Source organism: Microcebus murinus, chromosome 6, assembly GCF_040939455.1.
Source record: "Microcebus murinus isolate Inina chromosome 6, M.murinus_Inina_mat1.0, whole genome shotgun sequence".
In the NCBI taxonomy this organism is placed as follows: domain Eukaryota; kingdom Metazoa; phylum Chordata; class Mammalia; order Primates; family Cheirogaleidae; genus Microcebus; species Microcebus murinus.
The window spans coordinates 2,742,838-2,755,939 of NC_134109.1; the positions used below are offsets into that span (position 1 = coordinate 2,742,838).

General features: G+C 37.1%; 1 protein-coding gene across 1 annotated transcript in view; it reads right to left on the reverse strand.

Annotated features, from left to right (window-relative positions):
- Nucleotides 1-13,102, reverse strand: part of TDRD9 (tudor domain containing 9) — a 110,772-nt gene that overhangs the window by 61,988 nt on the left and 35,682 nt on the right. The window contains exon 8 of the mRNA XM_012746467.3: nucleotides 5,253-5,356. Coding sequence (XP_012601921.1) covers nucleotides 5,253-5,356 — 104 coding nt within the window. The remainder of the gene's footprint in view (nucleotides 1-5,252; nucleotides 5,357-13,102) is intronic.

Here is a 13,102-nt window from a genome sequence, read left to right on the forward strand (position 1 = left end):
CCCTGCCTGTGGGTGTCTGTCAGCCTCTTCTCCAATCCCCCAGAGCTTGGTCAATGCACAAAGTGGCCACTGGAGCAAAGAGGAATGCTTATGTGCAGACTCAATAACATGCACGTTCCTTAACCAAGGCTGATCTGGCTACAGCCACTGCTGAGTACTAACCTGCCAGCAGCATGGGCCAATGCCAGGATTCCCTAGGAACCAGCGCAGCCAACTGATGGTAGATCGCTTCCACTGTGAAGGGGATAGTGATTTATCCTCACAGAAATAGATACATATCCTATTCTGGATCCAGATTTGCCTTCATGCATCTAAAGCTCTATCATACACTATCCATGGACCTACAGATGCCCTTCCCACTTCTGCAGTTTTCTACACAGCACAGCCTCTATCTAAAGAGCTCAGGCTGGTGGCCAATGGGCTCATGAAATCCACTGGTCTTACCATGTGTCCAAAGGCAGCTGGCTTAAAAGAGTGATAATAATGCCTACAGCTCACTTATTGTGTCAGTCCTACAGGAGGTGGTAAATGCTGTAAATAATGAAAGTCAGGCTGGGCGCAGTGATCCACACCTACAATCCCAACATTCTGGGAGTCCAAGGCAGGAGAATAGCTTGAGGCCAGGAATTTGCCTAGGCAACATAGTGAAACCCTGTCTCTACCAAAACAAACAAACAAAAAAATTAGCCAGGCATGATGGCACAATCCCTGGAGTCCTAGCTATTTGAGAGGCTGAGGCACAATTGCTTGAAGCCAAGAGTTTGCTGTGAGCTATGATTGTGCCACTGTACTCTAGAGCCTGGGCAACAGAGTAAAACTCCATCTCAAAAAAAACAAAAAGTAAAAATATCAGTAATGAAAGTAAAATACTATATTACAAAATATTTACTGAATGCAAAAGAAAGCCATCAAAGAGAAACAGAGGAAGAAAAAAGCCATAAGACATACAAAAAGCAAAAAGCAAGATGACCAACATAAGTTCATATTATCCATGATAAAAGTAAACATAAATGGATTAAGCAATCCAATCAAAAGACAGATTATTAGACTAATTTTAAAAATATGATCCCATTTATAATATGCTATATATGGGAGATACACTTTAGATTCAAAGATAAATAGATCGAAAGTAAAAGAATGGAAAATTTTGATCTGTTATGCAAATAGCAATCACAGGAAAGTAGAATGGCTAAGATCATACAAAATTGACTGTAAAATTAAAAGTGTTACTTTGAGATAAAGAGGGACATTTTAGGCAGGGCTCACATCTATAATCCTAGTATTCTGGGAGGCCAAGACAGGAGGATAGTTTTAGGCTAGGAGTTTGAGACTAGCCTACGCAAGAGACCCCATCTCTACGACAACAACAAAAAGAAATAGAAAAATTAGCCGGGCACGGTGGCGCACATCTACAGTCCCAGCTACTCAGGAAGCTGAGGCAGGAGGATCACCTGAGCTTAGGAGCTGGAGGTTGCAGTGAGCTATGACGACCACCAATGCACTCTGGCCCAGGCAAAAGAGCAAGACCCTATCTCAAAAAAAAAAAGGGTGGGGGGATTTTATAATGATAAACAGGTCAATAAATCAAGAAGATATAACAATTGTAAACATACATGTACCTAACAAAAGAGCACCAAAATACATGAAACAAAAGCTGACAGAACTGGAGAAATATGCATTTCGATAATATTATAGCTGAGAACTTCAATAGCTCACTTTCATTCACATATTGAATAAGCAGGCAGAAGATCAACAAGGAAATAGAAGACCTGACCAATGCCGTAAGCCAACTAGACCTATGAGACATCCACAGAACACTCCACCCAACAACAGAATATACATTCTTCTGAAGTGCACATGTAACTTTCTCCAGGATGGACAACATGCTAGGCCATAAAACAAACCTCAGTAAATTCAAAGGACTAGAAATAATTAAAAAATAGGTTCTCCAACCACAATGGAATAAAATCTGAAATCAGAAACAGAGAAAATTAGGGGAAATTCACAAATATGTTCAAATAAAACAACACACTCCTAAAAAACAAATGAGCCAAAGAAAAAAATCAAAAGGAAAGTCAGAAAATACTTGGAGATGAATGAAAACAAAGACACGATATACCCAAACTCAAAGTACACAGCTAAAACAGACTTAGGAGGAAACTCACTAGATAAATGGATAAATGAACTCTGGTAGATTCAGACAATGGACTATTACTCAGCACTAAAAAGAAATGAACTATCAATCCATGAAAAGACAGAGAGGAGAGCTGAATGCATATTATTAAGTAGAAGAAGCAAACTGGAAAGGTTACATACCGTATGATTCCAACCATAGTACATTTTGGAAAAGGCAAAACTATAGAAACAGTAAAAAGATTGGTGGTTTCCAGGGGTTGGGAAGACAGAAGGATGAATAGGTGGCACAGAGGAAACTATTCTGTATGATACTGCAGTAATGGGTAAATGTTGTTACACATTTATCAAAATCCACAGAATGTACAAAACCAAGAGTGAACCCCACTATAAACTACAGACTTTGTTGAGATCTGAGAGCTACAGTGGAAAAAAATAATAAAACTATATACTTTTGGTGATGATGTATCCACTGTAACAAATGCACCAGGCTAGTGAAGGATGTTTAGCGGTCTGGGGCTCTTCGTGTGTGCTAAGAGAAGGTATATAACTCTGTACTTACCTTCTGCTCAATCTTTGCTACCTAAAACTGCTCTAAAAAGTAAGTCTATTTAAAACAGAAAAATATCCATGAGTTCATTGTGATATTAAAAAAGAAAAAAGGGAGAAAAGAAGCAAAGTAATAAAAGAAAAATTTCTTTCTCTCCAGGACAATCTCAGAGAATGAATACAGAACAAAGGGTAAAATTAAAACATTACTAATGTAATAATGGGCTCAGGCAAGATCATCAGTGGGTACTAAAGCTATTAGATGAAATGTTGTTGAACAGCATCAAACATGCCAATGTTTAGGATGCAGTAAACCCACTAAATCACAAGCAAGAGAAATAAAAAAAATTCACACCTACTCATAGCAGTGAAAGGGTTGAACATGAAAGACAAAGAAAGCCAGAGCAAAAGGACAGATTTACCTACAAGGAACAATTAGATCAAAAGGTGACTTCTCACTGTAATAACAGAAGCCAGGCTGGACGCAATGGTCCATGCCTACAATCCTAGAACTTTGGGAGGCCAAAATGGGAGATCATTTGAGGCCAGGAGTTGGAGACCAGCCTGGGAAACACAACTAGGCCCCCATCTCTCCAAAATGTTTTTATTTTTTTTTTTTAGAGACGAGGTCTCGCTATGTTGCCCAGGCTGGAGTGCAGTGGCTATTCACAGGCGCGATCCCACTACTGATCAGCACGAGAGTTTTGACCTGCTCCGTTTCCGACCTGGGCCGGTTCACCCCTCCTTAGGCAACCTGGTGGTCCCCCGCTCCCGGGAGGTCACCATATTGATGCCGAACTTAGTGCGGACACCCGATCGGCATAGCGCACTACAGCCCAGAACTCCTGGGCTCAAACGATCCTCCCATCTCAGCCTCCCGAGTAGCTGGGACTACAGGCGCGCGCCACCGCGTCCGGCCCAAAATGTTTTTAAAAAAAATTAGCCAGGCATGGTGGCACGTGCTCATAATCCCAGCTACTTGAGAGGCTGAAGTAGGAGGATCATTTGAGTCCAGAAATTCAAGGTTACAGTGAGTTATGATTGCATCACTGTACTCCAGCCTGGTGACAGGGTGAAATGCTGTTTCTAAAAAAATAAAATAAAAATAACAGAAGCCAGAAGGTTATGGAAAAATATCATCAAAATATAGAAAGAACCAAAATAGGTACATTCTATTATATATAAATTATATGTCAACCAAGTTATTTAAATTAAAAAATTAGAAAAGGGAGAAGTAAAAAAAGAAGTACATAGCAAACTGGAAATTTTATACCTAACAAAACCCTATTTCAAGAATGAGAACATTTACAAACAGATTCTTAATAAAGATGCTTTTGAAGAACATACTTTAGAAAGAATGAAATGATCCAAAAACAAGTCTAAGATTCAAAATAGAATGATTAATAAATAAAATTATATATATTTGGGTAAATCTAAACACACTAACATAAAAAAAATCAAATTTGTGGGAGCTAAAAACAACATAGCTAAAACAGTGTACAATTTTGTCTGCACATATGCTGGAAGATGGACAGGACTAGAATATAGTTACCTCGCTCTAAGATATTGTTCAGCAGAAAATTAAGACAATTAGTAACTTTAGCCTTTACATATACTTAAATTTCACAACTAACAATCAACAGAGGGGAAATACAGTATGTGTCAGGGTGGGAAGCATCTAAGGTCTAGAAGAGAAAAGCTGCCCCAGTTCTCTAGACCAGGCTGCTATGAGGAGGTGGAATCCACATGCTCACTGTTTGCTGTTCCATAATATAAATGGTACATATGAGTGTAGTAAAATTAGCACAGTAACACTAGAGGTTCAATAATATGGTATAGAATGATATTTTTTAAATTACAGACTCCAGCCATCACTTATAACCTAGAACTGTTCCTAAGGAAAAACATGTTCCAATTTTCAAAGAACCAGCTAAATGAATGAATGTCTGGATTACAATAAGAGACTGCTTAGAGTCTGGAATATATTTTTAGACTAAGTGAAAACAAAGGCAAAGAAACGCTTTCAACAGTTTCTACTAATGAAGTAAAGTTTTACCTCAAGATTGTAAGTGATATGACTTCTGCATGTCTGGAAAAACTATTCTATGTTCAGGTTGTAAATCCTAGCTTTTAAAACTATAAGTCCTAAAACTGCACTTGGCATGGCTTTAACTATTTTAAAGTGGAAATTTCCAGTAAAAAAATTTCAACATACTAACTTGCTTTTAAAGGACATACATTGAATAAGCAATCAAAGCTAAGAAGTGCTGCCCAGATTCAAACCCAGAACAAAAACTCATTACACCCTTGTTCTAAATAACAAAATAAAAACTGAATACAACTCAAATGTTTATCAACAGTAGAATGGATTAATAAACCATGGTGCAATACCACAATGGAATACTATATAGCAATAAAAGTGAACAAGAAAAAATAAAATACATACAGTAACTACTGAAAAAGAACCTATAGCTATATCTTAATATTGTCAAAACACTAAAGTTTCCAAATTTTACATTTTTTAAATCACATATACACTAAAGTATATGACCAACCGGAGAGTCTCTTACCCACTCTCTTTCATGTCCAAGTCATCAAACATCTGAATCAGAGAGACAGCAACTTCATATATTTCCTTAGTGATCACCGGTTCCTCCAGGAGATGAGGAGAAAGCTAAACACAGTAAGAGAAAGGAGTCACAATGGCAAAAGGGGACTGCAGAGGAAATCCTGGGGTTGCATGAGTGGTTCTCTCCTTTAGAACATCACTGTAACAAATCTCCCAAATGAAAATATGAAAATTTTTACTTGCAGCCAATATTTGAGCACTTGCTGTGTGTCAAGCTGCGTGGGACACTTGACACATACAGTACCATGTTCATTAATCCCCTCACTGGAACAAGGATAGAATCAGGGAGCCAAAACAACACAAAGGCGAAATGTTAGGCAGGAAATCTATTTAATACTTTGCAGACATAGATTAAGCTGTACCACACATCTATAGAACCCAGAAGGAGTTTCTGATCTCAAAGCCAGGGCTCTTTCCTTGTGTAAACCCGCACCTCAAAGAGCCCCAAGATTTCAACATCATCACACATGGGAAGCAGCCCTGAAGATTAAAAGCACCAGGAAAAGGTGACATGACATCTATATCCGCAGTATTAATATACACGATAGACATCTGTCTACCAAGGTTTAGAGAGTTACTAGACTACCTTTAATTGTCTATTAAAACAAAGTCAAACTGAGTCCAAGCACTTAAAATTGTCCTTCAGGTGCCACTACAGGACACTGGAGCACCAACCACAAGCAGCAACTCCCCAGGTCAGGTTAGGATGACTGCTCTGCATGCACAGCTTCCATAAAGCTGAGGCCACAGCTATATAAGCATCTCTCTGTAACATCTCCCAGAGCAGCTCTATCATAATTGCCACAGAATCGGTTTTATAGACATACTGGGCTTTTTTCACCAAGAGTAAAAAGGTCTTTATATTAACAATTTTGCTTATCAATTCAATTACTATATGTAAGACACTGCATTTCATTTTGTGAAGGACACATCAAAAATCTCCAGGTGATCCCAATTCAGTCATAATTGCCAATTATTTTTTCCAATTTTTACTTAGAGTAAATTAAATCAGCTAGTAACTTATTTCTCATTATTATTACAATTCTAGTGATGTAAGTGTAAGTTAACTTTTATTAATAATTTTGAAGGATGGGTGCAGTGGCTCACTTGTAACCCCAGCACTTTGGGAGACCAAGGCAGGAGAATTACTTGTAGACAGGAGTTTGAGAACAGCCTGGGTAACATAGCAAGACCTCACCTCTACAAAAAATTTTAAAAAAATTAGCCAGGCATGGTGGCATTTGCCGGTTATCCCAGCTACTCAGGAGGCTGAGGTAGGAGTATGGCTTAAGCCCAGGAGTTTGAGCTTATAGTGAATTGTGACTATGACCTGCACTCCACCCTGGGTGGCAGAGCAAGACTGTGTCTCAAAAATTATAATTTTGAAGAAGTACGTCTAGTAAATCCATTCCTGATAGTCAACCTTTTCCTTCCTGATAGTCAACCTTTTCCTTAATAATCTTCTACTTTATCTAAATAATAACCAGTATTTGTCATTATACAATTGTACAAAAAAGAAATAGGAAAAAAGTGTATTTTTCACAAACTCCAACAGTGGCATCCAAATGTACCCAAAAGTCTTTTCCTACAAACAAATCAAGTCATTTTTCACAAGTAATTTCACTGAGTTCGAGAATCCAAGCCCAATGAATGTTTTTGTGTGTGTGTGATATAATGCCAACTTTATTGTTAAATTTAATATTCTAAATATTTCAATATGCTTGCAAACAATATGGAGGTTTAATTTGCTCACTTTATTAGAATTCCCAGGTAAGTAGGATCACTGCTGAATAATCACAACCCAATCATATGTTATATAAGATACTTATAGTAAACATGCATAAATAAAATTATTTTAAAATTTTCAAATATTTTATAATAAAATATCATATCCAATGGGAGTACATTTTACTATGTCTGACATGACATGGAGAGGTCCCTATGACAGTCTTAAAGTAGCCTTTTGGGACTCACTTCATTTTCAATCCCTGACAAACTACCCAGCAAGCTGCCTACTTAATTCCCTGTGCACAGTAGTCATACCGAATGAGGCAAAGGAGAAGGCATATACTTGTCTTACTTATGAGTTTCATAAGTAACCTATTTTTTTCCTATACTTTTTTCATTTAATTATATATCTTAGAGATCTTTGTATATCAGTACATGATCATTTTATGTTTCTTTTTTTTAAAGATGAATTAATTTTTAAAACATGAAATACATTCACATGATTCAAAAGAGAACTGAAAAGTATGCTATGAGAGGTCTCCACTACCTCTGTCTCTATCTATTCATATACCCTTACTCTTTTTTGTTTGTTTTTGTTTCTCTTGGACTTTATTTCATTAATACAGTCTAAGAAATATGGTGACTTTTTTAATTTCAGCATATTATAGGGGTACTAATGTTTAGGTTATTTGTGTTGCCTTTCCCCCCTCCACTACCCCCCCCCAGTCAGAGCTTCAAGCATGTCCATCCCCCAGATGGTGCACATTGCACTCATTATGTATGTATAAACCCATCCCCTCCTCCCCCTCCCATCTGCCCAATGCCCAATAAATGTTATTCCTATATGTTCACTTAGGTGTTGATCAGTTAATACCAATTTGCTAGTGAATACATGTGGTGCTTATTTTTCCATTCTTGGGATACTTCAATTAGTAGAATGGGTTCCAGCTCTATCCAGGAAAATATAACAGGTGCTATATCACCATTGTTTCTTATAGCTGAGTAGTACTTCATGGTATACATATACCACATTTTATTAATCCACTCATGTATTGATGGGCACTTGGGTTGTTTCCACATCTTTGCAATTGTGAATTGTGCTGTTATAAACATTTGAGTGCAGGTGTCTTTTTTATAGAGTGTCTTTTCTTCTTTTGGGTAGATGGCCATTAATGGGATTGCTGGATCAAATTGCAGATTTACTTGTATCGCTTTAAGGTATCTCCATATTGCTTTCCACAGAGGTTGAACTAGTTAGCAGTCCCACCAGCAGTGTAGGAGTGTTCCTATCTCTCCACATCCACACCAACATTTATTGTTTTGGGACTTTTTAATAAAGGCCATTCTCACTGGAGGTAAGTGATATCTCACTGTGGTTTTGATTTGTATTTCCTTGACGATTAGAGATTTTTTTCATATGTTTGTTTGGCCATTATTCTGTCTTCTTTTGGAGAGTTTTTGTTCATGTCCTTTGCCCACTATTTGATAGGGTTTTTAAAATTTTTTTCTTGCTGATTTTCCTGAGTTCTAAATAGATTCTAGTTATCAGCCCTTTATTGGATGTGTAGCTTGTAAAAATTTTTTCCCATTTTCAATGAATACTTTTTAAACACACTGATAAGATACCAAATATATGCATGCTTTCTCTAAACCAGGGGTGATACAGACAACAGAAACACACCATATAAGCTCACTGATCACTTGTTGAACTCACTGGTTGAACTCATCCCTTCTGTGTGCCCAGATCAGGAAGACACACAACAGATAACACCTCTGCATTCCTAGACCATATGGCATGGTCAAAGCAACAGGAAAGGAAGTCAAGGTCCATTAGGTCAGACACAATGCTCTGACAAAGTGAAGTAGAGGGAGAGGGACAGGAACACAGAGGAAGCACTGTTGTTTACACAGGCAGAGTAAGGGAAGGACTCTGAGTTCCTCTCCCTAAAGTGCTTGGCCAGTGGGACTCTGTCCACAGGACAAGACAAAGTAATATTGTTTCTGTCCTGAGATCTTACAGGCTAGGAGAGAATGGGGTGATATATTCAAAGTACTGAAAGAAGAAAAACTGCCAGCCAAAAATACTATATCCAGCAAAAGCTATCCTTCAGAAATGAAGACGAAATAAAGTCTTTCCCAGAGAAGCAAAAACTGAGGAATTCACTACTAGACGAGCCTTACAAGATATGCTTAAAAGAGTCTCACATTTGGAAGACGACAATAACTATCACCATGAAAACATGGAAAAGTATAAAATTTACTAGTAAAGCGGATACACAAATGAGAAAGAGAAAAGAAATCCTATCACTACAAAACACCACCACACCATAAAGATAAATAACAAGAGAGGAAGAACAAAGGATATACCAAACAACTAGAAAACAACTGACAAAATGGCAGGAGTAAGTCATCACTTATCAAAAATAACCTTAAATATAACAAATTTAATTTCCCAATTAAAAGATACAGACTGGCTAAATGGAGAGAAATAACAAGACCCAAAGTGTATGTTGCCTACAGGAAACTCACTCCATCTGTAAAGACACAGAGTCTGAAAGTGATGGGATGGAAAAACAATCTGCACAAATGGAAACCAAAAGCAAACAGGAGTAGCTACACCTAGACAAAACTGACTTTGAGTCAAAACTGTAAAAAGAGATCCAAAAAGGGTCACTGTGTAATGACATAGGGATCAATTCAGCAAATGAATATAACAATTGAAAATACACACGCACCTAACACCAGAGAACTCGGGTATATAAAGAAATTAGATCTAAAAGGAGAGGTAAATTCCAATACAGGGAGAGTTGGGGACATCAACACCCCACTCTCACCACTCAGCAGATCATCTAGACAAAAAAATCAAAGAAACATCACATTTAAACTGCACTATAGACCAAATGGACCTAACAGACATTTACAGAGCACTTAATCCAACAGCTACAGGACACACATTCATTAGAACATGAACATTTTCCAGGATTGACCATATTTTAAGCCATAAAACAAGTCTCAACAAATTTTTAAAAGCTGAAATTATATCAAGAGTCTTTTCTGACAGCAATGAAATAAAACTAAAAATCAATAACAAGGAAATTTCAAAACTGTACAAATACATGGGAAATAAAGAACATGTTCCTGAACAACCAATGGGTCAAGAAATTAAGAAGGAAACTTTAAAACTTCTTGAAACAAATGAAAACAGAAACACAACATACCAAAACCTATGGGATCCAACAAAAGCAGTATTAAGAGGGAAGTTAATAGCAATAAACACCTACATTAGAAAAGTAGAAATATTTTAAATAAATAACAGTGCACCTCAAGGAACTAGGAAAGAACCAACCAAACCCAAAATTAGTAGAAGAAATAATAAAGGTCTGAGATGAAATAAACAAAATTGAGATTAAAAAGCAATACAAAAGATTAACAAAAGTTGGATTTTTTTAAAAAAGATAAACAAAATCAACAAATCTTTAGCTATAGTAAGAAAAAAAGGAAAGGCCCAAAGAGAAAAAAATCAGAAACAAAAAAAGGAATCATTACAACTGATACCACAGAAATATAAATAGAGACTATTATGAACAACTACATATCAACAAATTGAAAAATCTACAGGAAACAAATTTCTGGATACATAAAATTTACCAAGAATGAATCAAGAAGAAAAGCTCAAAAGACCCTTAACACGTAACGAAACTGTATCAGTCATAGCTTCATAACGTAATTCTATTGAAATTTTAAAAGATTAATACCAATTCCTCTCAAGCTATACCAAAAAAATTTAAGGGAAGGTTCTTCTTCCAAACTCATTCAGTGAGGCCAGTATTACTGTGATACCGAAACCAAAGATACAACAAAAAAGAAAGCTGAGGCTAATATCCCTAATGGACACAGATGCAAAAAATCCTCAACAAAATACTAGCAAACCAAATCCCACAGCATATCAAAAAGATTATATAGGCTGGGCGTGGTGGCTCATGCCTGTAATCCTAGCACTCTGGAAGGCCAAGGCGGGCGGATTGCTCAAGGTCAGGAGCTCGAAACCAGCCTGAGCAAGAGCGAGATCCCCGTCTCTACTATAAATAGAAAGAAACTAATTGGCCAACTAATATATATAGAAAAAATTAGCCGGGCAGGGTAGCGCATGCCTGTAGTCCCAGCTACTCGGGAGGCTGAGGCAGCAGGATTGCTTGTGTCCAGGAGTTTGAGGTTGCCGTGAGCTAGGCTGATGCCACGGCACTCACTCTAGCCTGAGCAACAAAGCGAGATTCTGTCTCAAAAAAAAAAAAAAAAAGAAAGAAAGAAAGAAAGAAAAAGATTATATACCATGATCAAGTGGGATTTATCCCAGGGATGCAAAGATGGTTCAACATAGGTAAATCAATAAACATGATACATCACATCAACACAATGAATACCAAAACCATATGATCATCTCAGTAGACACAAAAAAAAAACATATGATAAAATTCAACATAGCTTCATAGAAAAAAACAACAACGACAACAAATTAGGCACAGAAGGAATACAGCCCAACATAATAAGGCCATATCTTAATGGCTTTAAATACCTTAAAATATCAATAACATTTTTCACAGAAATAGAAAAAAAACAACCCTAAATTTTTTATGAAATCACAAAAGACCCCAAATAGCCAAAGCAATCCTGAGCAAAAAGAACAAAGCAGGAAGCATCATACCACCTGACTTCAAATTTTACTACAAAGCTATAGTAATCAAAACAGCATGGTACTAGCATAAAAATAGACCCAAACCAGGGGAACAAAATTTTAAAATCCAGAAATAAATCCACATATTTATATCCAATTGATTTTCAACAAAGGCACCAAGAACATTCATTAGGGACAGGACAGTCTCTTCAATAAACGATGCTGGGAAAACCTTAAATCCATACGCAAAGAATGAAATTAGACACCTATCTCTCACAAAAATCAACTCAAAATGAATCAAAGACCTAAATATAAGACCTGACACTATAAAACTGCTAGAAGAAAACAGGAGGAATGCTTCGGGACATTGGTCTGGGCAAAGATTTCACAGATAAGACCTCAAAAGCACAGGCAACAAAAGCAAAAACAGACGAATTATATCAAACTATTAAATAAAAGCTTCACAGCAAAGGAGACAATCAACAGAGAGAAGAGACAACCTACAGGATGAGAGGAAATATTTGCAAACTGTGCATCTGACAAAGGATTAAATATCCGGAACACACAAGGAACTCAACTCATCAGCAAAAAAACCAAATAATTCAATTTTACAAATGGGCAAACAATTTGAATAGATATTTCTGAAAAGATGACATACCACTGGCCATCAAGTACATGAAAACATGCTAATCATCAGGGAAATGCAAATCAAAACCATACTGACATACCATCTTACACGTACCAGAACGACTATTAGCAAGAAGACAATAAATGCTGGTGAAGGTGCTGAGGAAAGGGAACTCTTACATACCGGTGCCAGGGAATGTGAATTAGTCCAGCCATATGGGAAACAGCACGGAGCAGCCTCAAAAAATATAATCAGAACTACCATAAAAGCTCAGCAATCCTACTACTGCGTCTCTATCCAAAGGAAAGGAAATCAGTATGAAGAGCTATCTGCATTCCCGTTTGCTACAGTATTATGCACAATAGCCAAGATATGCAATCAACCTAAGAGACATCAAGGATAACATGGATAAAGAATATGTGGTATATATACTATTCAGCCATAAAAAAAAGAAGGAAATCCCATCATTCTCAGCAACAAGGATGATCCTGGAGGATACTATGTTAAGTAAAATAAATCATATGAAGATAAATCCTGCATGTGGGAGCTAAGACAGTTGATCTCGTGGAAGTAGAGAGTTAGAATAGTGGTTACTAGAGGATGGAGGGGAAGGGAGAGAAAGAATAGGGAGAGGTTGGTTAAAGTATACAAAATTACAGCTGGATAAGAGGAATAATTTCTAGTGGTTTTTTTTTTTTAAGAGACAGGGTCTTGCTATGTTGTCCAGGATGGCCTTGAATTCCTGAGCTCAAGCAATCCTGCC